This window comes from Vicugna pacos, chromosome 19 (genome assembly GCF_048564905.1).
Source record: "Vicugna pacos chromosome 19, VicPac4, whole genome shotgun sequence".
In the NCBI taxonomy this organism is placed as follows: Eukaryota; Metazoa; Chordata; class Mammalia; order Artiodactyla; family Camelidae; genus Vicugna; species Vicugna pacos.
The window spans coordinates 30,554,804-30,582,752 of NC_133005.1; the positions used below are offsets into that span (position 1 = coordinate 30,554,804).

The 27,949-nt window shown below is 37.7% G+C and overlaps 1 protein-coding gene across 1 annotated transcript in view; it reads left to right on the forward strand.

Annotated features, from left to right (window-relative positions):
- The window catches only part of TOP1 (DNA topoisomerase I), an 80,369-nt gene that overhangs the window by 17,636 nt on the left and 34,784 nt on the right, over positions 1–27,949 (forward strand). The window contains exons 3-7 of the mRNA XM_006202539.3: positions 10,037–10,139; positions 23,115–23,238; positions 24,189–24,244; positions 26,687–26,782; positions 27,779–27,854. Coding sequence (XP_006202601.1) covers positions 10,037–10,139; positions 23,115–23,238; positions 24,189–24,244; positions 26,687–26,782; positions 27,779–27,854 — 455 coding nt within the window. The remainder of the gene's footprint in view (positions 1–10,036; positions 10,140–23,114; positions 23,239–24,188; positions 24,245–26,686; positions 26,783–27,778; positions 27,855–27,949) is intronic.

A 27,949-nucleotide genomic window follows, 5' to 3' on the forward strand; every position in this document is an offset into this window, starting at 1 on the left:
ACACTTGGGAAAGTGTTGGGATAGGTTTTAGAAATTTGAAATTGTTGCAGAACCGAAAAAAATAAAATGGAAAATGCTGGACTTCTATCTTTGAGCAACTCTTGCTAAGTTTCTGATGATAAAATTTTACCAAGTATTGAATATTGAGAAAAAAACTTAATCGCTTTGCAAAATACTTGACAACATTCATCTTATTGTTTGACCCTGTCTTTGACTTGGCCTCCGTAACTTCTTGTGAAGGTCTTTTCCACCTGCCAGCACTACAGTCTGATTCTGGAACTTCATGGTGCTAAGTTCAGGGAAACTTGGGTGTTTAGGTAGACCCTTTCCTCCCTCTCTGTATTCAGAGTTACTCATTTAACAGCTGCTGCTGTTGTGAAGGGTTGGGGTGGCTGTTATACTTATTATGGGACTTCTTAAGGGCAGAGAATTGGTATTATTTCCTACTGTATTTCCATGCCTGGAACAATGCCTGGCATAAAGTTGGTACTCAAGAAATAATTGAATGAATGACTATTGTAAACCCTAACTTCCTTAAGGAGAGATGAAGAAATACACACTTTCTTCTGCCACCTTCTCAGCTGGGAGTTGTTTTTTTGTGTTACTAGCTTGAGAGTACTAGGTCCCTAATGGGGACACCCCATTCATTTCAGTAATGAACAAGTATGTTCATGACAAAAGATCTTTCTTGTATATAGCACACATCTAGGGAGAACAAGTGATGATTTAGACTTTAAAAATTGGAAATGTTACTAGTGTCTTCTCTCATTTTTGAGTTTTGAGGGATTTTCTTTAGAGCTGGATCCTTCCAATATTTTCCTTTTAAATTCCAGATCTCTTTGAACTTTCAGCCAGAACACCCTCTGTCCTGCATGCTTTGAAAGGCTATTAACTGTGCCCTGGAATTTTGGAAATGTTCTCAATGAGAATCGCTGTAAAATAATGATAAGGACTCTTCTGTGGGCTACAAATTGAAATCAGCCACCATTAAGATGGATCACAGGCTGAGTTTCCTGGATTGAAACTAAATCAACATATTGGTAAAGTCTCAATTTAGACAGCTGTGTAGGGGGAGAGGGAAGGGTAGAGATCTTTCATCCCTTAACCCATCCCCCTTCCAGTGACAGGGTTTCAGCCTTCCTGACTGCTTTTAGTTTGGCATTAAGTTCCTGGGGAGATTTGCTCACCCTTGATACTGACCACACTCCGGATGCCAGTCTTTATCATTCAGGCCAGCTTGTTATCTGTCCTAGACAAAAACAGTCTTTAAAAGTGTTAGAACATACTGGATGTAGAGTGTTAAGTAGAAATGTGAAATTTGTTTAAACTACAGCTTCTGGGGATGTAGCATCCATGGGTTTGAAGGTCAGGGAGGAAGAAGATTTATCCCAGTAGAAGTGATTTAATAAATGAGCATGTGATAAATATCTTCTTTAGAAAATTAATTTCTTTACCCAGTGTTTTTGCCTAAATTGTTCTAGTGTCCTCGTTCCTAATGCGCTGGCTATATATTTGTGTGTCAGAGTTGAGCAGAGGTTATCTTTGACAGTGTGGTATTGTGAGGGCCTCTTTGGGCAAGGCAGCTTTTGGTTGAATTAACTATTACCTACCCCCATCCTCTACACACTTGACTATCTTTGAAGGAGCCCATCATATTATACTGCTGCTGCTTTAAGTCTCAAAACCTGTTGTCAAAGTCAGTGTGAAGAGGTCTGCCTCAAAACATGGCAAAATACCCTTCTTTATACCAGAAAATTCTCTGCGTTTCTAAGGAAGCAAAGGACTCTTCTCTCCTGCCTCGATCTGATTACCCTAATAGTTTAGAAAAATAGTGGAGTGGTAAAATCGTTAAAGGTGTTGGGAGTAGTTGATCAAATGATCAGTAATCTTTGCCAGTTTCTTAGTCTTTTCTCTCTTTCTTAAGCGTAAATGTTTGTGCTTGGGTTGAATTGTAGTTGCATTAGTGACCCTGGGTGGAATAAGCTTGGCAACACTGTTAGCCACACGCTGATTGCTGCTAAACTCATGCAGATGTTACTACCTGAGGGTGTTAACTGGTGTTATCTGAGCATCCCTTAAAACCTGTAGGTTTTTTAGGCTTCTCTAGGATTGTTAAGAGCAGGCCAGCAGTTTTACTTGTTTCTTCATAAGTACTTTTCTTTCCTGGACTTTTGTCATTGGCTGTTCAGGTAAGGTGAATGGGTGTGGCTGCTGCCTTAAATGCATGTATAAAACCTGAACCCTAAGTTATTTGGAAAGATTGGGTAGGCTCATTTCGGTTCTATGTAAATTAACCGTGAAGAGGGTTCAGTAACAGTTGTACTTTATTGACAGTTGTCAATATGTTTGCGATTTTGTGCAGATTAGCCAGGAATTCCATTAAAACCATACACAGAATTTGATTGATTCTTGAAATAAAATTCTTTAAAGTCACTTAAATTTGATGAACTCCAGTTTCATCTGTAACAGGTGAATTCATCAAGATCACAGGTATCAAGTTAATGATGAAGAGAATTGAAACTTTTATTAATCACTGACCTATGCTGCCTTACAGACCTAGTAGTTAAGTGACATTTACCCAAGTTTGTACAGTAAGTGGTACAATAAGAATTTGAATTGGATCTTTTTCACTGTTGAACCAGCCTGCTTCCTCTAGCTTCCTTCAGAGGTTGTTTCCAGCATTCTGTGTTTGTCTGTAATGTCTTTACTTGTCCTTAGGTTTTAACCATGATCTTTTGTGCTAAACATACTTAACAGACTGTTTTTCGGACTTGGCTTCCTTTTTCATGTAATTTGTACATGTGCCTGTGAGAGTGAACTGTTCACCTGATGCCTGGTTTGACTCTGATTTGGCTACTTGGGGCTGGCTCTGTACCTGGTTTCCAAACTGTCATGATGGGATTAGACCAGCTTTCAGGGACTTTATAACAGTTGGATCAAATTTTGCTGGACTTACTTGATAACTGATGTTTCTTATGCCTAGGTGTTTTGGTTGTTTCCTTTCTAAGCAGAGGATTAGGACTCTAAAGCTAAAAGCAGTAAGAGTGTATCTATATCTTTTTTAAGAAACTGTTTTGGGGACACATGGCTTTAGAGAGAGGCAAATTAAATATAACTCTGGGATTTTCTTTTTTTTTTACTTTTTAAATAATTTATTATTGTATTATTTATTATTTTATTTTGGCAGCAGGGGGAGGTAATTAGGTTTGTTTATTTTTAGAGGAGGTACTGGGGATTGAACCTAGGACCTCGTGCATGCTAAGTATGTGCTCTACCACTTGAGCTATACCTTCACCCTCTGGGATTTTATTTTCTGATATACTTCTGACAAGAATCAACTCTACCATTTCCTAACTGGCAGGGAGTATATCTCACTTAATTTTGCTCAGTCATGAGAAGATAAATTTTTTGGCAACAACAACAGTAATAATAAATCATGGCTCATCTGCAAAGAGTGCCCTTTCTCCTTCCTCTGCTTTGCTAACCCCCTCTTAGCCTTTGGTAAGACTTAGCTAAAACACTGCCTCCTCCTGGAAGCCTTTGTTGACTCCTCACTGCCCTCTTGGATCCAGGCTCTTTATTTCTTCTGTTCTCTGGTGAAATCAGGCTGTTTCTCCTCATTATATTACTTTTCACTGGGAAACAAAGGAGGCAGTTAATCCAGATTCATTATTTTTACTCTTAAGACTTTTTTCAGATGTCCATAATCCTACTGCCATACTACCCTGACTGAAAAATAATAGCAGGAGAGAAAAGTAGAAAATTCTGTCACCATGTAAGAGATGGAGGTAATGACACCCACATGTTTCATGTGTAGACATTTAGGAAAATGTCTTATCTTTCTAAATGTAGGAGCGTCGTGATGCAGTAAAAACACTTTAAGGTCAGTCATTTCATATTTGAGATTTTGGGGGTAGGGAAGGAATTTTAATTCATTTCAGCAAGTCTAAAATGAAAGGTTTCTTCTGCTGACCTAATTTTCTCTGCCTTCACGTATACGTAGACCAGCATAAATTTTTAGCCTTAAAAGTGTACCTACAGGCTAAATTCGTAGATGTGGATTGATGGGTCAAAAGAGTATTTAAGTTAGTTTTGTTAGGCATTACCAAATTCCCCTTCCATAGGGGTTATATGAACCATATGCACCTTTTTAGAGATTTTAAGAGGCAAAAATGTGAGATTTAATTAAATTAATACCACCCAGAGTTGCCAAAACTAGAGGTGATACATAAAGCATACATAAAGCCTTGCATCAAGTGTACCCTTACTAAGGGATGTAACTATCACTCTTGTGTGACATGGGAATAATATTTCCTTATCATAAGAATGGCAAGGAAACTGAGTGTGACAATGTTTTTAAGTACTCTAGATTGGTTCTGGCACCTATATTGATGCCCCTTTTCTCTTACTTGCCACTGGCTGTCTGGGTGGTTGTAAACTCCTTGAGGGCAGAGTCTGTCCTGATGAGTCTTGAGCAGAGTGCTTTGGATTTAAGAATACATTTTAAATGTAAGCTGAGTTGGCCCTCAGAGTATAATTCTGAACCTAGAAGTAAAAGTTTTATTTTCACATTATCCATCAAGTCCTTGTTTAATGCTAGCCAGCAACTACTCCTGCAATCGAAGACACAGATACTTACCTCTTTTGTCATTTGGAAATCTCCTTACTTAAAATCTTTGTTAACCTCAAGAAACATCTTAGGTAACAATAACAAAAGATGTGGATTCCTATTCTCTGTATATGTATGCATTTACTTACCTATCTTTAGGGAGTAACTCTAGTTAAGTCAGAGTGAAAGGAATTACTTGTTACATGTCTTCTGTCTTCTCAAGGCTGCCTTATTTCAGTGGTCTTCCTCCCATGTCTTCATTTTGAAATTTTGAATGCTGGGGTTTGAAACACTTGTTATCAGGAGATTATTAGGTGACCTGAATTTCTCAATTAATGAGGTATTCTGGTGATATACAGTGGTTTGCACCTTTCATTTCTAATCTGTCAGTCAACTTCAAAACAGTTCTTTTTGCATTTAACATATGCTTGAAGTGACAAGATCTTTTCTCTAAAACGAACAGTATCTATTCTTAGATGAATTCCAGTTAAGGGGGAAAAGTATGTACTAAAAGTAATCTTCAAGGCCATTAGTACGCTGTCTAGAAACATTTTCACTGTGGGGAATATACATCATCCTGCTCTTATTGGCTTTACTTTTTCACTTATTGGCTTCTCTTCTGACCAACATTTTTAGATGTCCCAGTGTTACCTTAAATACAGTATGACTTCAGTTAGTTTCATCATTTCTCCAGTCTTTTTCCTTCTTGTCTTTGTTCTGCACAGCATCAATGCCTTTTTCGAAGGCACTTCGTTCTCCTAGTCACCTTGACTTAAAGTCTTTGCATCTTCTTTGACACTTCCCTGGCCTTTATTGGATTACACATAGCCAGTGAGTTCCTGGAACTGATTCTCCTACCATTTTTCCAACATGCTTTTACGTTTTTTTCCTTCCTTCTCAGCCCCTTTGCTGTAACTTTTTTCTAGACTGCTTCAAAAACTAGTTACTTTGCTAGTTACCTTGCTTTTACTTTCTACCCACACTGCCCTTCAGTTAATCTTAAGTATGTCTTTTATTTTGTTCCTTTTCTGCTTGAAACGGCTCCTTGTCATCCTGAGAGTAGGACACCCTGACTCTTTGGTTAATTTTATCTATCAGACTTTATCACTTACTGCTTCTTAACACAAATCTTCTCTTGGACTACGCTAGTCTTCCTGCTGTACTCATATAATAAAAATGAGGGATTGGGAAGTATGAAATTTAAAGATAGTGTTTAATTTTTTACTGTGAAAAGTTTTAAGCATATTTGGGTAGAGAGTAGTATGGTAAACTCCCATGTATCTTGTCTGCCCACTTCGATAACTATCGGTCTTTTTCCAATCCTGTTTTATCTGTCTTCATATCCCCCCATTTTTTTGGTCTGAGGGTGTTTTAAAGCTAATTCCAGACATGATTAATCTAGAAGTACTTCGTATGCATCTTTAAACTGATATTTATCTATCAGTTTACCTAGTGTAGATCATTTCTACAGTTGTTTCCTTGTCTATTGGCAATTTAGTTTGTTTACACACTTTCGGTGTTAAGGAGACATCTCATCCCACTTTGCGTCCCTGTCTTGTTTCCTCAGAAGGCCCAGTCTGAGTTAAGATATTTGAAGAAGGTGTCATATATTACTCTTTTTGGTACCTGTCACAGCGCACATAGCACAATGAGCATATAGTAGACATGTAACTTCTTTTTAAAGTAGGGAAACTTGGGGTTCAGATCTTTGACCTAGACCTTATTTGTATCAGTGAAATTTTCAGCTACAACCTCAAATTTCTTACCAGACATTTTGATTTTATGTTTTTGGGTTAGCAACTGTTTTAAAAGGATGGGAGACCTGGCTTTAAAATCAATTTTGAGGTTCTGTGCACTTAACAAGATAATGTTTTGGCAGACTGGTTATCTGAAACCTGCCTGGAGTTACGTTCAATTTATCTTTTATTTAGTTTTCTTTTTCTTTAAATTCAGTGCTTTTTAGTGACTTAATAATACTACCTTTTCCTTGTGTACACTAGTACTTGTCACAATAAATTTTTAAAGCCTGGTAATTTTTAAAAATAACTTTTTTAACATGAAGGTGACTCATCTTGGGAGAACAATTGGACAGCCAGGTGAAGTAAACACACAAAAACTCAAATTGTTCATTAAATTACCACCTGAAGATAACTACTTTTAACATTTTGATATCTGTCTTCTAGTCTTTTTTATACATGTTTATGTGTTTGTTGAATTATACACAGAGTGGGGGTGTTTTTTGTTTGTTTGTTTTTGTATTATGTCCCTGCCATACCCTTTGGCTATAATATCAGATCCTGACATTCTGTTCCTTGTTTAATACTGGCCTATAAACAAAATCTAACAACACAGGCTTTGTTCTAGATTATGGTGCTGGTGACTTGTTTTGTCATTGTTACAGTTTTAACCATAAGTGCTAGTTTAGGGCAGACATAATGAGGGTATTAATTACTGTCAAGTACATAGGGGCCACCAACTTTGTGTATTGGGTTGACTCAGCATTTTGAAATTTTAGACTTGAGATTTTCAGAAGTTGGAGGATTCTTTCTGCTATATGGAAGATTGGGTTCAAGTCCTAATTCTAACACCATATTTTATTTTTCACACCCCTGTGGTATGAGAATACCTTATAACTAGGGGTAAGGTCATTGCAAATTTCTGCTTCCTCAGGGCCTGGTACAGAAGAGATACTTAGTGGATTATGCCAAATGTGGCTTCTTTTGCTGTGAGCCAGGAGTAGGGGAAGCACGCACATTGCCTATTCATTATTGTTAGTTATCTATTGCTGTGAAACATGTTACCTCAAAATTTAGCAGCTTAAAATAACAAACATTTGTTTTCTCACACAGTTTCTGTGAGCCAGGAATCCAGGAACAGCTTAACTGGGTGGTTTTGGCTCAGGGTCTGAGATTGCAATCATCTGAAGGCTTCACTGAGACTGGAGGACCCACTTTCAAGGTGGTTCATTCACATGGCTTTTGTCAGGAAGTTTCAATTCCTCACCACAGGGTACTCTCCATAGAGGTGCTTGAGTGTCCTAGCAGTTTGGCAGCTGGCTTCCCCGAGAGCAAGGGGAAAGATCCAGTGCCTTTTATGACTTGATGTCAGAAGTTGCATACTGACATTTCTACCTTATCCTGTTTTTAGGACTGAGTTACTAAGTCCAGCCTATGCTTAAGCAGACGGAAATTAGACTGCACATTGAAAAAAGGAGTATCAAAGAGTCTGTTGGACATATTTTAAAGCTGTCACGTGTGTTAGATACATAAACTTCAATTGATTATTTCAGTTGATTCATAGTCAACATTGTAGTGACCTGACCACAGTGAGCCTCATTTTTAATAGGCCCTTATGTTAATTCTGATACATCACTAACCTAAAAAAGTGGAGAGAGATAACCATGTTCATGGATCAAAAGACACAGTGATATTTTGATGTCTTGTCTCTTCAGATTGTCCTATGAACACAAGTTTCCAGCTGACTTTTTTTTTTAAAGAAATTGACAAACTGAATCTAAAGTATATATGGAAATACAGAAGACATGGAATAGCCAAAGTTTTTTAAAAAGAATAAAACTGAAGTGCTTACATTACTTGATATTAAGACTTACTATGGAAAAAAAATAAAGGCCCTACTGTCAAGATGTCAAGATGTCAAGTGTTTGTAGTCAAGATGGTGAGTGTTTGTATAAGGATAAAATAGGCTCCAGAAACAGATCTGCAATTATGTGGTAACTTCATTTTCAGGAAGGAGGTCCAAGGCAATTCATTGGGGAAAGGGCAGTCTTTTCAAAAAATGGTGCTAGAACAACTGGACATCTTCATAGATAAAAAAAGAAGTACCCTGTCCCTTACCTATATAAAACCCTTAGGAAAAAGAATATTCACAGTACACATACCTGACCAAAAAATTGTAATGCATAATGTAAAAAGGACTCTTAGAACTCATTAATAAGAAGACAAATATTTTTGAAATACGGGAAAGATTTTTTTAAATGTATTTTTATTGAAGTATAGTCAGTTTCCAATGTGTCAATTTCTGGTGTATAGCACAATACTTCAGTCACATGGGAACATACACATGTTCGTTTTCATATTCTTTTTCACCATAGGATATTGAATACAGTTCCCTGTGCTATACAGTGTAAACTTGTTTATCTATCTTATGTATATTAGTATCTGCAAATCTATAACTCTGGAATGGGGTAAGATTTGAAAAGATACTTCACTAAGGAAAACATATGAATGAGCAGTAAGCACACAAAAAGATACTCATCATTTAATCAGCAAACTGGATTAAAACCTCAGTGAGTTACCACTATACACTTTCTAGAATGGCTAAGATTAAAGACTGATAATACTAGGTGTTGGTGAGAATTTGTAGCAGTTCAAACTCTAATGCATTGTTGATGGGTATGTATAATGGTACAATCACTTCAAAACAAAGTTTGTCAGTTTCCTAAAAAGTTAAGCTATTTACTGTATGACTCAATAACTTCACTACTAAGTATGTACCCAATAGGAATGAAAACATGTCTACACAAAGACTTGAATGTTCTTGGCGGATTTATTCATAAAATCCAATGCCTGGAAATAATGCTAATATCCATCAGCAGGTGGATGGATAGATTAAATTATAGCATATCCACACAATGGAATACCACTCAGTATTAAAATCTAACCAACTACTGATTCATCCAGCAACATGGTTAAATGTCAGAAATATGCTGAGTGAAAGAAGTCCAGACACAAAAGAGTAATAAATCCTATATAATTTTATTCATTTGAGACTAGAAATCTAAACAAATCTAATCCGCTGTGCTGGCAGATCAGTGATTGCTTCCGGTTATGGGGTGGAAAATGGGGATTGACTGGGAATGGGCACAAGGGAGACTTCCCGGGGTAATGGAATTGTTGTAAATCTTGATTGTGGTAGAGATTATATCTGTGCATATGTTTACTAGACTTATCACACTGTATCTTTGAGATGTGTATATTTTACTGTGTAGAAATTTTGTACTTCATTAAATTTGATTTAAAAACAGTTATCTCTCAAGGTTTGGATTTTCCAGAAGTTACATAGATAACCGTCTGATCTTGAGAATCAGTGTTCAAGATTTATCCCTTTGAATCATTTATTGCTTAGTCTTTATAGTATCAGATCTAGGGAGAAGAATGCCAAGTACTTCTACAGTAGAATTGGCTCCACTCTTCCTGTATACTTACAACACATCTTGGTTTTAGAAGCAGGGTAAATGGATGCCTTGTCTGGACTGCTTTGTGAAATCTTTCCTTTCAGTGGAATGTGCCGTTATGGCTGCCATGCCATTTAAATCCTGTCATTGTGCTTCTTGACCAGCTTGTCAAGGTAGGTGGGCAAGAGATAGCTCATGACTCCTCTTAACTGACTCACGTCTTATGGTTGCAGATTCTCATAAACACAAAGATAAACATAAAGATCGAGAACACCGGCACAAAGAGCACAAAAAGGACAAGGAAAAGGACCGAGAGAAGTCCAAGCATAGCAACAGGTAAGGGTTGAACCAGCAAGTCCCTTATCATTCACCAGTGGTTTGGCTGTGATTTGGCTCACCTGGAATAGTCTTGAACTTGAGCCATAGGGTAAATAGCATGGATAGCAAAGTAAGCAGAGACTTGATTCCAGAGTTGTGAAGAGGAGACCTTGGTAATTCAGGTCTAACTGGGCATACCATTGTTCAGATCAGGATGTACAAAGCAAGTATGGTGAATTGTTAACGCATAATGGCATTTAATCAAGTATCCAGGGAGCTTGATAAAAGATGACTAGATTAGAGACTTGCTATTTTTTTTTTTCTTTCTGTACTTCAAAGGATATAAATGTAAAAAGTCTTAACTTGGGCTTCCATGGTCTGTGAGCCCCTGAAATCATATGCAGATGGTTGGGTATATGAGATTTTCCTAGAGAGAACATTCCTAGTTTTCATCATGTTATCAAAGGGGCTTAGCTCTCAGAAAAGCCAGTGACCACCAGTATATATGAAACTCAGTAGTGCTCTCTCTGGAATTCAGTAGTGCTCTCTCTGGAATTCAAAAGGGATCAGAAAGATGTTTTCTTGTTTGTTTTGCTGCCATTTTTTGGTGTAGGAGGCAAGTGGTCAAGCCCAGAGACTTAGGATATCTCTGGATATAGGACCATTTGTTGAAAATGAGGACTTCCACTTCAATTTGAGTTAAAGGCAGTTGTTGGTGAGAACGTCAAATAGTGGTGGAAGGCCTAATATTCCCATAGTGGTCTTTGTTAGAAGGGAGCATAAAGTTCAGTCATTTATTGGAACAAGTGCCTCTGGCCTAGAGTCTCTTAGAACTACTTCATTAGTTTGGCTTACTGTCTGTAAACAAGTTAAAGTGAGAATTGCTTTCTAAGTCTGTTCTAAAAAGAATCATTAAAGTGAATCATTAACACTTCAAAAATATTTTTAATGAAATTGTTAATGAATAAGTCTTTATGAACCATTAAAATAACCAGATTAATATTCTCTAGTGGGGGTGTTTCTTCACAAACCATCTACCACTCCTGTGGTCTTTTCTTATCCACCACTCATTTCTTATCACTTCAGTATCTAGTTTCCATTTTCACTAGTCTAGTGAATTTAATCTTTGTAGTTGAATCCAATCAACTCACATGTATCTTTTCTTCTCCAGTTTATAGTTGCCCAGCCTATATTAGTATCTACCAAAGTAGATTTGAAAGCAAAGAATATTGCCAAGAATAAAGAAGTTCATTTCATGGTGATAAAAGGGGACCAATTAATCAGGAGAACATAAAATAACAGTTACAAATATTTATACACTGATGTCAGAGCCTCAAACTACATGAAGTAAAAACTGATAGAACTGCAAAGAGAAATAAACAGTCCATATTTATAGTCAGATTTTACTACCTATTTCTCAGTTGTTAGGATAAGCAGAGAAAAAATCATTAAGGTTGTAGAAGACTTTGAACATCATCAACCAATCTGATTTAATTGACGTTTATAGAATATTACAGTCATCAGCAGAATACACATGGACCATTTGCCAGGATATAGCATATTCTGGGCCCAGGCCTCCTCCTTAAAACCACCTTCCCTTGTCTTTCATGCCTCCATTTTTTTCCCCATCTTTCTGGCTACCTTTTTAATCTCCTTCCAATTTCCAGAGTGATTCTCTTAACAGTCTTTGGCTCTCTTCCTCTGCCATCTCTCTTGCCAATTACCGTTATGTTCCATTTCTCATCTCCTTGAACTTCTTTTAAGTTTCTCAGACACAGTGTGTCTTCTGAATACCCATAGGTTTTTTGGTAAATTTTGTTGTTTTTGTTGTTGTTTGTGGTGGGGAGGTGGGGAAGGGTGTGGTAATTAGGATTATTTATTGATTTTTATTGGAGAGACACCGGGTTTTGAACCCAGGAGTTTGTGCATGCTAGGCATGCAGTCTACCACTGAGTTATACCCTCCCCTCTTGAATACCTTTAGATTTTAAACATGCTGTTACTGGTTCTAGAATACACTGTTTCCCTCTTAATATTATTTTAGTTGCAGCTTAGACTTTATTTTTTTCAGGCATCCTTTCTGCCCACCCCTCCTCATGTAAATGCCACTTCTGTGTGTTCTCTGGCACCTTGAATATATTCCTATCACAGTAATTACCAAATTGTGTTGGTGTTGTAAAATGTCTATTTACTTTTCTGTGTGTCCTGTTAAACTCTTAAGGTCCTTGGGAGCAGGGCTGGTGTCTGTTGTATTCATTTTACATCCTCAAGGCTTAACTTAGTAGTATATATTTATTGAATCAATGGGTGGATGATCTGTGGCTCCATCAATTACCATTGCCTTTCCTCTTTTAACATATTTTCAACGTTCTATAGGGTAGTTCCCTTTGGCCATCCCATGTTTCAAACACTTTTGTGTGTTTGTGGTGAAATATGCATGACATAAGTTTGCCATTTTGAAGTGGTGTTATGTATATTCACCATATTGTACAACTGTCACCAGTATCCATATCTAGAACTTATTCATAATAATAATAATAATCTCTGAACTTCCTAAATAATACCTCCTCATTCCCCTTCCCCTCATCCCTTGTCAGCATCTGTTCTGCTTTCAGTCTCTGCATGTTTCCATTCTAGATACCTCATGTAAGTAGAATCATAAAATACTTGTCCTTTTTCCCTCAGCATAATGTTTTCAAAGTTTATCCATTTTGTTGAGTATCAGGATTTCATTCCTTTTTATGGTTGAATAGTACTCCATTTCATGTGTACCACATTTTTTTTTTTTCTGGTAGATAGGCATTTAATAATTAAATTATAATTTTCTTTCAGGACTCTGGGCCTGTTAGACCTACATACTTTTTTTTTTACATTTTTTATTGATTCATAATCATTTTACAATGCTGTGTCAAATTCCAGTGTTCAGCACAATTTTTCAGTCATTCATGGACATATACACACTCATTGTCACATTTTTTTCTCTGTGATTTATCATAACATTTTGTGTATATTTCCCTGTGCTATACAGTGTAATCTTGTTTATCTATTCTACAATTTTGAAATTCCAGTCTATCCCTTCCCACCCTCTACCCTGCGCCCCCCCCGTAACCACAAGTCTGTATTCTCTGTCCATAAGTCTGTTTCTGTCCTGTATTTATGCTTTGTTTTTGTTTGTTTGTTTGTTTTTGTTTTTTAGATTCCACATATGAGCGATCTCATATGGTATTTTTCTTTCTCTTTCTGGCTTACTTCACTTAGAATGACATTCTCTAGGAGCATCCGTGTTGCTGCAAATGGCATTATGTTGTCGGTTTTTATGGCTGAGTAGTATTCCATTGTATAAATATACCACATCTTCTTTATCCAGTCACCTGTTGATGGACATTTAGGTTGTTTCCATGTTTTGGCTATTGTAAATAGTGCTGCTATGAACATTGGGGTGCAGGTGTCATCCTGAAGTAGATTTCCTTCTGGGTACAAGCCCAGGAGTGGGATTCCTGGGTCATATGGTAAGTCTATTCCTAGTCTTTTGAGGAATCTCCACACTGTTTTCCATAGTGGCTGCACCAAACTGCATTCCCACCAGCAGTGTAGGAGGGTTCCCCTTTCTCCACAGCCTCTCCAGCATTTGTCATTTTTGGATTTTTGAATGACGGCCATTCTGACTGGTGTGAGGTGATACCTCATTGTAGTTTTGATTTGCATTTCTCTGATAATTAGTGATATTGAGCATTTTTTCATGTGTTTTTTGATCATTTGTATGTCTTCCTTGGAGAATTGCTTGTTTAGGTCTTCTGCCCATTTTTGGATTGGGTTGTTTATTTTTTTCTTATTGAGTCGTATGAGCTGCTTATATATTTTGGAGATCAAGCCTTTGTCGGTTTCACTTGCAAAAATTTTCTCCCATTCCGTAGGTTTTCTTCTTGTTTTATTTCTGGTTTCCTTTGCTCTGCAGAAGCTTGTAGATGTGTACCACATTTTTAAAACTTCATTCATCTGTTGATGGATACTTGGGTTGTTTCCATCTTTTGGCTATTGTGAATGATGCTGCTCTGAGCATGAGTGTACAAGTATCTGTTTGAGTCCCTATTCTCAATTCTTTTGGGTATATACTTAGTGGAATTACTGATCATGTCAAATGAGTATTTTTGTCTTCCTAGTCATGTTTATGATGTGCTAGTTGATGTGAAGTGCCAAAATACAAGATAGTCTTGACCATGAAGAACTTCATCATCTGAGGAAAATCCTTATAGATGAGATGAAGAAATACTAATTTTTATGTTAACTGAAATCTGTCCAAAAAGACTTTAAAAAGATAGAAGTTAATATTTAACACATAAGCTTTTGAAAATGGATCTTTTATTCTCTGACACAATTGTACTTCACCAACCATAATTCGCACCTGTGATGGGAGAAAAGATTGGGTAAAAGTGGCATTAAAGGCTTTGAAACATAAAGTTTGGTCCTGCCCTGTTTTACCAGAATCTCCTTTTTAAAAATAAAAGATTTGGTTTTGACATCATTTTTCTTGAAAAGTTCATAGTAGCTTACTTGCCTCTGTCTAGGGGAAGGCCTTCTGGTTCTGGTCTGTCTACTTAGGTCTTAAGTGATTTGACTAGATTCCCTAACCTCCAGTGCGCTTCCTCATCTTCTTAGTTTTCTCATGTTAGTACATGCTTCAGAAGAGATACTGGGAGTCAGTACATATAAAAACTCTTTTAACTGTGAACTGCTCTACAAGTGTGAGGAGATAATATTTTGTACATCTATTTAATAAGTACATATTTTTCCAAGATTATAGCATAGGCAAATTCAGAAATTTGTTCTATACAGTTTTGTGCCTTGTAATATTTTCTTCAATTCTAATCAAAATACGAGAAAATAATAGCCTGTTTGCCAAGAGGCATGGAAGAACCTGGCCTGAGTTTCTGTTTACATATGACTAAATCTAGCCCTGGACCTCTAATTCAAATATGAGTAAGTTTAAGACAGTTTACCCAGATGATGTGTTGTAAGCAGACTTTTAAGTACTTCCTGTTTTGACTTCTACCGACACACACCACCTCTTTGCAACAAAGCAAGTGTTTGGTTATAGTCCAGTAAAATCCTGTACACCATGTTCCTTTTAAGTGATTTCTGATCTTTCTATAGTTTTGGGTTTCTTCATTTTCCTTCTGCAGCACATTAAGGAAACCTTGAGGATTGCTTGATCACCTCTGAAGTGCAGAATAATCAAGATTTAGCATGTTCTGTTCCAAAATGTTTCATTTTATTTTAACACTTTGCTCTTTAACCCTGCCTATTTTGGTGGCTGTTTATTATGAGGAAACAAGTTTTCCACTAGAGTGTTTCTATGTTCCTTCCTTCTCTGCTAGATATTAGCATCATTTTTCATTATGCTACACTTAGGACCCAAATCCAGGAGGCCTCTTTCTCCTGGCTAGTAACATGCACTGCATACTTGGAGTGTCAGAGCATGGGAAACCAGCCTTTCTGAGACAGAATGGGATGTAGAACTCGTCTCAGGAGATCCAATCTTATTCATATGCTTTCTTTTTTACTGTTCTCATTCAGGGTGCAAAATAAGGGGTGAGTATTAAGATCATTACATCTCATCTCTTTTTTGTATGGACAGGAGTCTGAGGTGACATGCCCAAAGTCACATGGCAGTGTGGTGGCAGAGATGAGATGAGAGACTAGAGCTTCTGAGTCCTAGTATGATTTTCTCCTACTACTTTGTTTCTTCCAGTAAACAAACAAGCAAACAAATTTCCCTCCCTGAGGAAGGTTATTTGTGTAGCTAAACTGTCTGAGTATAAATGCAAGCACTTCTTTCTCAGATGCACATAGGTAAGTTTTAAGATGCCTGATCATTTCAAGTGCTGCCTCTCTCGGGACCCCAGATCCCTAAAGTTTTTGTCACTAGAAATATTAATCTCATTAAATTCTGACCCAGTGAAAACCCTGTCTCTGATTATCTGGCCTATAACATCACAAGAAGAGTTTACACTGAAGTGAAATAAAACTAATTTCTTCTATTACTTATCTCTGATACTGCTTCTTTCTGTTAGCATCGATATTTATCACTTCAGGTTCTTCTAAGAAAGAAATAAATCCTCTTAAAAGGAACATAGAATACTCTTACCCAGATGATAAGGAATCACTGGGCTTGTAGGATCTCACTAGATATTTCTCTTGAAATGTTGCATTCTTGGCATAAATCATCTTTAATGGTAGACCTCTTATATGTACAACATTATTAAAAGCAATCACATTTAAAAGATGTGTTTACTGCTTTTTTGGTGAGCTGTTTGCTGAAGTTCTCCATTCAACTACACATCCCTATATCATCCTGTCTGGGGCAGATGGACAACTAACATAGGTAAGTAGAGAAGTTGAGTAGCTTAGAAATAAGGAAACTGAGTACCATCACTATTCACATAAGAATCAATATGATACAGTGAAAAGCACACTAAAGTAGAAGTCAAGAGTTCAGGTTCTGTCATTTACTAGCTGTGTGTCCTTGCCTAAGCTGCTTAACTTTTGGGACTTTTTCCATTTTGGTTAAGTGTTGTTAGCAATTCTAGCCTGGTCAAGCGTTCAGGTCTGTTGGGGGAGAATTCAATGTAATTATGCAGATAAAAGCTCTTTGGAAAACTGTAACATACTAAATTGATGATGATTACCTCAAAGCCTAGTAGAATATCATTCAGATAAATTGGAGCTGTTAAATTGGAGCTGTTGATTTTGGTAGTGGAATTTAATTTAGTAGTTACTTATGCAACATTTAATGTGGTGACCTAGTTTTCAGTGATATGTAGCCCTATTATATTACCTATAATCCTTTTTTTTTTTTTTTAAGATTTCGTGGCGGAAAGAGTATTTGAGCTAGCCATGGAAAGACGGTTAAGACCTTGGCATGGGAAGGTGATGGCTAGAAAGAGGGGCACTCCAGACAATGAGAAAGAAGTATTCTAATGTTCTTTGTTCTGGGAAAAATCCAGTTAGATGGATGTCTGGGTTAACAAGATGAGTTAGAAAATGAGGCCCCCAAAAAGTGGCTTGAGGCAAAACCATTAACTGCTATTTCAAGAAGATGAGACTTGATTCTGAAGTGAACAAGAAGACATTAAAAATAGTTGAGAAAGAAAGTATAGGACTTAGCCACAAGTGGCATGAGGGTTCTAAGAAAAAGGATTCCTAGCTTGGATAAAGGGTGGCTGTTTACTCTATTAATAGAGATAAGGACCTTAAGAGAGGAATGGGAGTTCAGCATATGTATTGGCTTTGGCATCTTTGGGCACATCCCTTTATCTCCTCTGGCCTGCAAACGAAGGATTGAATAATTTCTAAGATTCCACTCAACTCAACTCAAGTTTTAATAATTCTAGTTATTTTGTTTAGTAACCTATAATGGTGATGAGCATTAAGAAATCTTCATTTCTTAAATTAGAGGATTAGAAATTCATGAAATTGTTGGATGAATTAAGACGTGGAAGTCAGGGATGACTCTAGTACTCTCCATCTAGGGGAAGGAGACACTGGAAATAAGGAGGAAGGCACAGCCGGAAAATAATGATTACGTACTTACTCAGAGTTGTTAAAGTGTATATGATCTTTCCTAAAAGGGTTTTTTAAAGATTGTTTCTTCTGTTGTCTTCTTCAAAATGTATTATAGAAACTATGATTTCATAATTAAAATTGAATTTTCTTTCATAAGAAAAAAATAAATCTTCATTTCATAGAGCCTTTAAGAAACTAGCTGCTGTGTTCTTTCCCCAGAGGCAACTTTTGAATTTACCCTAGAATCTTTATTTAACAAACATTATTTAAGCTTTAATTGCCTGCTTTCCTTTGAAGGGCCATAGATTTCCGTTTCCACAGCTTGGAAGCTTTCTAGGCTGTCCCATAGGAATCCCCTGTGACTCCATTGGCTGCAGCCTGCAGGGGTCTGCTGCCTTCATAAAGTGGGCAGGTATCTGGCATGAGTTCGTCCTCTTAGCCATTAGTGGCTAGGTCTTGTTCGCAAAAGATAAAGAGGCTCCTTCTACCCTTAGCAGTGTTTTCGTTTTTGCTTTGCTTGGGGAGTTAGGTACCAGAGCCGGCAAGTACATGACTTGGAGCCAGACTGCCTGAGTTTAAATCCTAGTTAGCCCTCATTAGATGTATTTCCTTGGGAGAGTTACTTAACCTTTCCATGTCTCTGTTTCCACATCTATAAAATAAAGATACTCATACTTATCTCAGTTTTGTTATGGGGATTAAATTGCTTAGAAGAGTGCCTGGCACTTAGTACTGTTCAAGTATCTGTTAAATATTTTTATTGGTGATAGAGGACAGACTTGTTTTTGTTTTCTTTAACAGATGGTTTCCCATAGCCAACATCCTCAATTCCCAGAATATTAGACACAGCATTTTTTCCTAAAGAGGCAGCAAATGCCCTCTTGGGGCAGAAGGAAAATACTTTTTTCTCCTGATTTCCTACTGCCATCCCCCTATTTCTTCCCTCTCTCCCACCTTTCTTCCTAGTAAGTACCATAAGGGAACCCCGGTCAGCCCTCTCTGTTGCCTGCTCAGCTCCAACAAGGGTCACAGACCAAAGGCTTCATTATCATTGCTTTAAAAATAGTGTAGTTTACTTTTTTCTTAGTGGAATTTAGCTAATTGATGCATAAAATAGGCATGAACACTCTGGCTTCGAATCTTCCCATTTGTTCTCTTTGGCATTGACTTCTGCTTGTCCAGGCCCTGCTGTACGGTAGATCTTATACCCAGACAGACATGAGCCCTGAGCCAAGGAGTTGGCTTCTGTGCATAGCCAATAATTTGGTGTTTTCTCTCTGAGTTCCTGATGATGAAATTCGTATTTCATCCAAAAGTGTAACCACTACAGAGGTTTTAGGAATGCTAGCTTGTCTGTATTTTGGCTTTCAGTGTATCCCAGACTAAAATTATTCTTAAAATGTACTTGTTCTTCAGATCTTTTAGTTCCTTACTTTGGTCGTTATTAAGACTTCCTTCTAGTTTATTTTTCTTACTTAGCTCCACTGAAGCTCCTTCAATATTTCAGTCATCTGTACTGCTGCTCCTGAACTGGCCAGTAGTTATAGTTAAAGCCCATTTTGTATCTTTGACATTATAACTGTTGTGTTCGGAAAAGTAGCAGGATCAATGGAAAAACTCAGGTAACATCTCTTAAAACAGGTAGTCAACATACGAGCTTTTACACTGGTCAGAATTTCCATCATCTCACTGTCAGTGGAAAAGGTGCTGCCCTTTAAGCCACCGTGAATGTCAAACCGGTTTTAAGTCTTGGAAAAAGAGGTACATGCTAGGAAATCCTGAATGATGATGAGTCAGCTTAACTGATCCCACATTGGCTGCATTTTCTACCAGTGGCCAAAAGCCTGCTTCTAACTTCCATGGCACAGCCTTAGACGTGATTTTGTATCAGAGGATTTGATCCCCAAGTGCATCTGCTACTTACTTCAGGTACGTTCATTCCTAAGAAAGACGGACACTGGCACTCCTGCCAGTGTGAGGTTATGGGTGAGGGGTAGGACTCCCAGTACTCTGCTCTCTATTTCTGGAGGCAGGGACAGGAACAGCCTCTGACAAGTAGGTATGATGTTAGCATTGTGTTCAGAGACCTAATAGGGCTCCATAAACCCAAATTTCTAACAGTCCCCAATGTACCTTGTACCACCAGATGTTCCTTAACCCTGAATCATCTGAGCTCATGTAGTATAAGAATCCAAACTTGCTCTCTTAAATTCAAACGGTTGGAAATAGAGGATTGAGTTTCCTTTAAAAAGTCGGGTTTGATAGTTTCATCTCATTCTAGTCTTTGTGATTAATTATGACCTACAAAGGGGTTACTACTCTAGCAGGAACTTTGAATTTCCTGGATAAATTTCCCCCTGGTTAGCAGGCAGAGGATCCTGTGTTCACTTTTTTCACTTTCCTGGGATAGCCTGGGTACTCTCTCATTGCCATGTCATTTGTTGATTTTTTTCCCCCTGATCTCTGTTGGTGTGATATTAAATACCAAAGCTGAAAACTGGAGGTCTGTGTGTGTATTTATAGGTGCCCATGCTGTGATTGCCAGAAGGCCAGTTTTATAGTGAAACAGACTAATGTTCTAAGAATTGCTTTGAGAAAGAGACCAAGGGGGAAAGGAGGGATGTGGAACATAAAGGAATAAAGAATATTGAGTATTCCTAAACTTAGGTTCCTGAATCAGCCGTTCAGAGTTTCATGCAAAGATAGAATGAGAAGCAGCTATCCCAAAGGTTTTATCATTTCAGATATCCTAGATCTCTATTCTGGAAAGTTTCTACTTGATGGTAAAATAAAATTTTGACCATATACATCAAATCTCAGGCTGGCCACACGCGTTTGTCTCTAACACCAAGCTACCGTAAGTGATAGTTATCAACTTTATGGAAATATAACAGTATTGATTTAGTGGAAAGTACTCTGAACTTGGGGATGGAAATAATTGAGTTCAAATTCCAACTTCCTTTCTTTCTAGCTTTATAACTTTGAATAAGACTTTGAACCACTGACTTCTCTGTTTCATTCTAAGGGGGTAATAAAGTCTACTTCACAGGAGTGTTGTGAGTACTTAATTAGTGTGTGTGAAAGCATTGAAAACAATGCTTGCCTAGAAAGTGGGGTGTTTTTTTTTTTTCCTTTTTTCTTACTTTAGGGGAGAAAAGTATATTCATCTTTTAATGTTATGAATACAACTATTACACATTTTTTACTTTCAGGTGTAAACTTCTGTAGATGACTATTAATTCCTCTTACAAAGTTACTGTTCAAAACTAAAACTACAGTGCTTGTATAATGGAATAGTAAGCTCAGACATTTTGCTGGTAATGTCAGAACCTTGGGCCTGTAATTTCAAATCTGTAAACTTCTGAATAATCAGTTGTAATCTTGGTGCCTTTGCTTTTTCACCAGTCATTCTAAAGCTGGAGAAATGAATGAGAATTGGAAGTAAGAGTGTTAATACAACTGAGAGCCATTTTTGTACAAACTAAAAGATAAATCTGTTTTCAAAACATTGCATTTTGGTAAAAAACAGATTATGAGAGCACCTTGAGTAGAGAGTGACATCATAATAATGCTGAGAAAGAAAAGTCTAATGGGAAATGTTGATTACCATGTGCTTCCAAGCACGCTAGAACTAGGCTCAACTCTCATGAGTTAAAAAGTTTGCTCGTGTAGAAACTTGTCGTGTGTCAACGTGTGACACATCTAAATAACAACCTAATGAGAGCAACATAGAAGGAGAGTATATAAAGCAAGAAAAGAGGACGTTGATTCTTTTCCATCTGTGACGGTTCCTGAGTCTTCCCTAAACCTGTAATCCTGTTTATACTAGGCCCCCTGCCCTCCTGGCTGGATTTCAGAGATTTTCTGCTTGTTTGTTATCCAAACTCCTAGCTTTGGTTGGGGCTCCTTTTGTACCCACAGATGTGAGTGACAGCAGATGCATTACTGATCCAGGTTCTGTGGCTCTCACCTGACTAGTCGCCATCATTTGTTTTTCCCCTTTTAGCCTTTGATGTAGCTGAGTATGCTAGCCAGACCTCTTTAGAATAAACTTTGTGAGATAGTCATAGCCCAATGAGCTCATTGCTGGTAAAAATCTAATTTTTTTCTGGGCTGGAGGTAGTAAATGTGACAGATGGGAAATATAGTCTGTGGTGGAAAAGGCAAGAGCTGATATAACCTATAGGCCTGACTGTCGCTGTCACCTGGGGTTGCTGCCAACTGTCCTGTGTCTGGGGTGGACCCCTATTTCAAAGCACTTGAGTTCATGCTCCCTTTTGTTAACTTGTGCAATGTATTGGTTGCTGTTGTGAGCAAGGTGCCTAAATTGCCTGCCAGGTGCACTGAAGTAAAGTCAGCCAGTGTTCTGCCAACTTAAACTACAGCTTGTGATTTTTGCTCTTTAGTCTTTGTCCACATGCATGTTTTTATATAAATGCAGTCATTGTGTATGTTCCTTTTTTGCATTATGTGTCATAAACATTCTCCGTGTATGTTTGTAGGACTCACAAATTATAGCATAGCTACATAATGATGATAACTGTGATACATAGCTTTGATATATCAGTTTCCCCCTCTTGTTACTCACTAAGGTTGTTATCAGGCTTTTCTTTTTCTTGTTGGTTTTTGTTTCCTTTTTGTCGGGAATCATCCAAGTGAACATCTTTCTATAATGTTTTCCCAAAGTGAAATCTCCAGGAGCTAGATCCCAGGGCATGACTACTTTAATGGCTCTTTCTTTGTAATGTCATATTTTACTTTCCAGAGGAGCAATACCTTTTTAAAGTGCTACCCGTGTGTTCACAAGCCACTCTGAAAGCAAGGCTTTTAAATGTTTAGCACGGGACATGCCTTTGCTTTTAGATGGGCCTTGTCTTATTGTGAGGAAAGGACCAAACAGGATTTATAAGCCCCATTTAGAAGTGACTAGTTTTTCCTAGTTAAAAGGGGCAGGAAACATCGACTGTGTTGGGCTGCTTACTGTACAAGGCCTTGGTGTGGCTACATTTGTGATACGTCTCAAGTCTGGCACTGAGCCACCAAATGATTTTTAATGACATGTTTTTTACCTCCTCACATCAGGTATAAATGCTCAAGCTGGAGCTTTCATTGTTTTTTTTGCTGGTAGAATGTGGAAATACAGTAGCTTTGCTGTATAGTCTGAACTACTTTTTAAAAAATGTCCTGGTTTGTTTAGAATGACTATGCTTCTCTATGTGGTTCCTTTGCTCCTTTGAAAAAAAAAAAACATTAACAAGATAAAGAAGGTGTGTAGCCAAGAGCCTCTACTTGAGCCTTCTGTCAGGACTGGTGTTTAAAGCTTTGTAAGTTTCCATGGTCCATGTTATTTTAGGGTGTCTCGTGAGTTGATCCTGTGAAATGAACTCTGGTCCCTACTCTGGGCTAACTCTTTGTGTCTTATTTTTCACAGTGAACATAAAGATTCTGAAAAGAAACACAAAGAGAAGGAGAAAACCAAACATAAAGATGGAAGCTCAGAAAAGCATAAAGACAAACACAAAGACAGAGACAAGGAAAAACGAAAGGAGGAAAAGGTACAGGACTTTCCAGTGGGGAAGGAAGAGAAGTGGGATGTACTTTTCACTGTATTTACCTTTGAGAGCAGGTGGTGGAGGTACCTTCATTGCACAGTAAGACTCCTAGGCCTTTGGGTGGAAAAGTCTGTGTCAGGAGACTTCAGAGCCAGTCGTAGGTCTTAAACTATGAAAACCGGAGCCCTTTACCACAGCATTTCACGGCACCAAATCTGTCTGTATCATTACCTCATTTTATATGCCAAATGGATAAGTTGAGCAATGTGGGGCTTCTGGAAATACTGTTTTTCTTTCGGGGGAAAATAAATTGTTTTAAGGAGAAGGCCTAATGCCACTTTGTTCCTCTGCTAAATGAAAAATTCCTCCTGAGTGAAAGATAATTTAGTGATGCTGGTGCCCTTTGTGGCTTTTGGTTGCTATATAACCAGTACAAGCCCTCTCAAATAGTTAGGCTTATCTGGCTGTGAATGAGTAGTAGTAATAATGTGCATAGATGTTTAAAAAATTTTTTTATTTCAGTTTCTAAAAAAGTAATGCTGATTGAACTTGGTAAATTCAGACAATATAAAATAGGGAATAACAGTGACAAATGCATCTCCCTTTCACCACCAATTCACTGTCCTCCATCTTTTCCTTTCTGGACATAGCCATTATAATATTTTTTGTATTCTTCCATTGACACTTTGTGTGTGTGTTTGTATAAAAAGTCACCATTTTGAGGGGAAACATTTCTCAGTATATTGGGAAATTCACCTTAAAGAATTGTAAAAAATGAGTCTTGGAAAAACGTCAAGACCTTGGTTCACCTGCTTAGTTTTGCTAACAGGGAAAGTCAGTCTGAGATCAAGATGCCCTAAGAATTGAGGCCACATATTCTAAAATAAGGGAGAGGCTTCTTCAAGTTTAGTCCTTTTAAGGTACTAATCAGTTATTGTTGTTTTACCTTTCAGATTAGAGCCTCTGGGGATGCAAAAATAAAAAAGGAAAAGGAAAATGGCTTCTCTAGGTAAGACTCCTCTGCTGCCTTGGCTTCTGTTTCTCCATGTGTACCCAGTAGACCAGCTGCCGGTGTTGTTGTATTGTCTGAGCTTGCCTAAAATGCACTGACCTGGCCATCTCCGGGTTTTCAAGGAAGTTGGCTGTGAGAGGATTGATCTAAGCCAACATGAGAATTTCTAGAGTGCCATTTAGTGAAACTGACAAGCACATTTTCTAGAAGGCCATTCTGAATATAAAAGGTTGACAGGAAGAAATTTTTTAAATTGAGATATAATTTATAGTCTGTAAAAACACCCCTTTAAAGTGTACAGTTTACTGGTTTTTAGTATTTTACAAGGTTATATTACCTCCCCACTACCTTCTGTCTAATTTCAGAACACTTTCATCACCCTCAAAAAAAACTCCATAGCCAGTAGTGATTTTGGAGTTTCCTGAAAAAACCCTACTCTGAATTCCTCCTTAGTGCTATTCTGTGGCTCATATATAGAAGCTTACTTGATCTATGTTTTAGGGTTGGGTGTAGACCTGAGTGCAAATATGTTCTCTCTCTTCCAGAAGGAGAGGAAAATGAGTATAATCTAGAAGTCACTTTTCCTGTACTTTTTTTTTTTTTTTGCCATTTTGATTCTGTTTTCCTTATCAGCCTCAACTCCCTGAAATAAACTGAGTGTCTTCTTTAGTTTCAAGAAACCAGGACTTCATGAACCTGTATTTTCAGCTGCTCCACTGAAAGGCAGGATGGATTTACTAGGAGTTGTTGGAAGTGTTCGCATTATTGTCTCAGGCAAAGTGTTTTGAGAGTTTTGCTTTCTTGAAACTTTGAACTTTTAGTTTTGTTTGAGACCATTTTTGAAAATTATGCCATGTACTTTGGGTCCATTAGACCAAGAGAAGCCGGTGCCCTCTTCAGGCATGTTCTGTAACTGTTCTAGGAATGCAGAATAATAAAATACAGGAAGCTAGGCATTCTGACTTCTTAGACATCAGTGACTGGGCACAGGGCAGCTATTTTTTGCCGAGAGACTGCCTTGGACTTTTATTAAACTGAGACTAAGATATGAATGGACTTGGTGTGTAGTCCTGGGTTGGTTTCAGACTTTCTGGGTTAGATAGTTGGAGCACACCCTTCAAGGTCGTGGGCTGCTCACTAGCTTGCATGCATATCTTTGTAGAGAATCCACACACTTCGCTGGCTAGGTCACAGTTTTCTGGTAATTGTTTTAGAAATTCTTTCCTCAGGCCTAGTAACCTCACATGTTTGTAACTTCACTCAACGATAATACTAGAATCTAGCATTAACTTAACTTAAACTGTTTCTTTCTTTCTAGTGCAAAGCTTTTGGGTATTTTGGACCTGTGGGTTGTGCAGTGATTTCAGTGGTGGGGAGAAAGAAACTATAGAGGTCAGCATTTCGAGGAATGTGCATAAATAAGGAAGGAAAAGATTAATCTCTTAAACATTCAGATTCAGTTGCAAGCAAGGGGATCCAGTATGCTTGGGGAGTGAGTGAGTAGCATCATTGAAACCCCATGAATATCCTGACTTCTTTGGCAGCTGAATCTGGATGCTAATCCCTTGGCACTCTTAGATAGAGATGGGTGACTTCGTGTCAGGAGGCCATTCCTTGTACTGAGGTATCTCTGTAGGTGTTTCTGGCTGGGAGCAACGAGTTTCTAATAAGATGTGCCAGGCCAAGGGGCACTCCAGGTTGTGGTGACTACTGGTCCTGTTGGTTTTTTAACTTCTTCCTTCTTTTTGGTTCAAGATAATTATCTAACAGAATCATCTTTTTATATTCAGAAGGAAAAATCTTAAAAATAGGATAAGGCACTCTTCTGTGTATAAAGTAAGTAAACCAAAGGAGGAAGTTGAACAGCGAATAATTGGCTTAGAATTACTTCGCTTTGTTCTGGGCCTCTCATTTAGCATAATGTCAGCTTGCTTATTTTCCCATATAAATAAGATTATTTTCCCTTAGAACTTTTAAAGTATCAAGTTTGGGGAATACATTTTTATTCTTTTTTTGATAAAAGCTATATTTTAGCTTTTGGAGCACTAGAATAATCAATTCAGATTGTTAGTGGGGTCACATACACAGTAGATCCCTCTAATAAGGCGAGGACACAATTTAGGTTTGTTCCTGTTATGGTGTGGGTGGTGCTGGCAGAGAGAGCGAAGATGTAGTGGGAAGAATACTGAGAGTAAGGAGTCCTAACCCCAAACCTTGATATCTGTCACCAGTTCATCTGTAAAATGAGGGTTCTGATGCACAAGGTTGTAGTGAGAATTGAGAAAAAATGCTCATGGAAAACCTTTATGATATGTACAATTGTATGTTGTTATCCTTCTGTTAGCTGCTTCTCAGTGAGGTAATTTATCTCTACTTTGCATTACTTTATATAATGTTGATGTTCCAACACTCATTAAAATAGCAGTTTTTTCCCTTTAGTCCTCCACGAATTAAAGATGAACCTGAAGATGATGGCTATTTTGCTCCTCCTAAAGAGGACATGAAGCCACTAAAGAGACCTCGAGACGAGGATGAGTGAGTATTTGTTACTTGGATTTTTGAAAACAGAAAGGAGTTTAGAGAATAAATGTGAAGTATGTCTCCACGGTACACAGAACAACTGCATTAGTTGACATTTTACTCATTAGGAATTTGTGATTAATGGACTGGGTGACTGATTTCTCTTTGAGTTACGAGAAGTAGAGTTCGCTAAGCACATAAATAGGTGTATGTGAGGCTTAAATGAAGGAATATGTATTTACATTTTTCTTACTGTTTTTCTTATTAAAAAATACATACTTTATTGTTGGTATTTCAGGTAATTCAAAATTCATGGAGATATTTAAGTTACTTTATCATCACTTACCCCAGATAAGTTTTCACTGTTAAAGCAGTTTTCCCTAGGATCTGTGCCTATAGCTACCTTCTAAGGGAAGTTTCAGCGTATAGGAGTAATAGAATTCCTGTTAATTTAGAACAGTTATTTGAGGCTTATGTGTACCTCTTTCTTACGAGGTTAAATCCTATTTATTATTTTTTGATCTTTTATAGTTTGTTATGTTCTAGAAATGTACAAAGGATTTATGGTAGAAAGTGAGTGGGAAGGGAGGAGGGAAATACTTAGTGAGCTCATTTGTGTTTATTCAGAATTCACAGAGAATTTCTTTCCTCCCCTTTCCGGCCAGTTATTCCTTTGTGGTAGCCATTGCTGCACTGTGCATTTGCTTCCCAGATTTCTACTTATAGTCTTGTCTATTTCTGTATATATCCCTCTATTCCGCTTTTCTTCCAGGCCTGTGTGTAGTATGAAGTTGTTTGTTTTGTTCTATATAGAGCTGTAACTGTTGGTTCTTGTTCTGGCCTTCTTTACTTTCTCCATTCCTGTTCTTGACTGTAGAATGCCCAGCCATGAATAATAGCAACCACGCCTGCCTTGGAGGCCGCCAAGAAGAGTTTGGAGGTCCTAATTCTATTGGTGAGAACTACTGAGTCACAATTGTGTTAACTGCATATTCATGTTCCCCTTTCTAGTGCTGATTATAAACCTAAGAAAATTAAAACAGAAGATACCAAGAAAGAGAAGAAACGAAAACTAGAGGAAGAAGAGGTTAGTAAAGAGACTTAGGCCCTTTGGGGCCTGAGTTTGGAATAGTGAGTTTCCCGTAAAACAACTTTTGAAGGCTAATGGGTTTTAGGAATTTA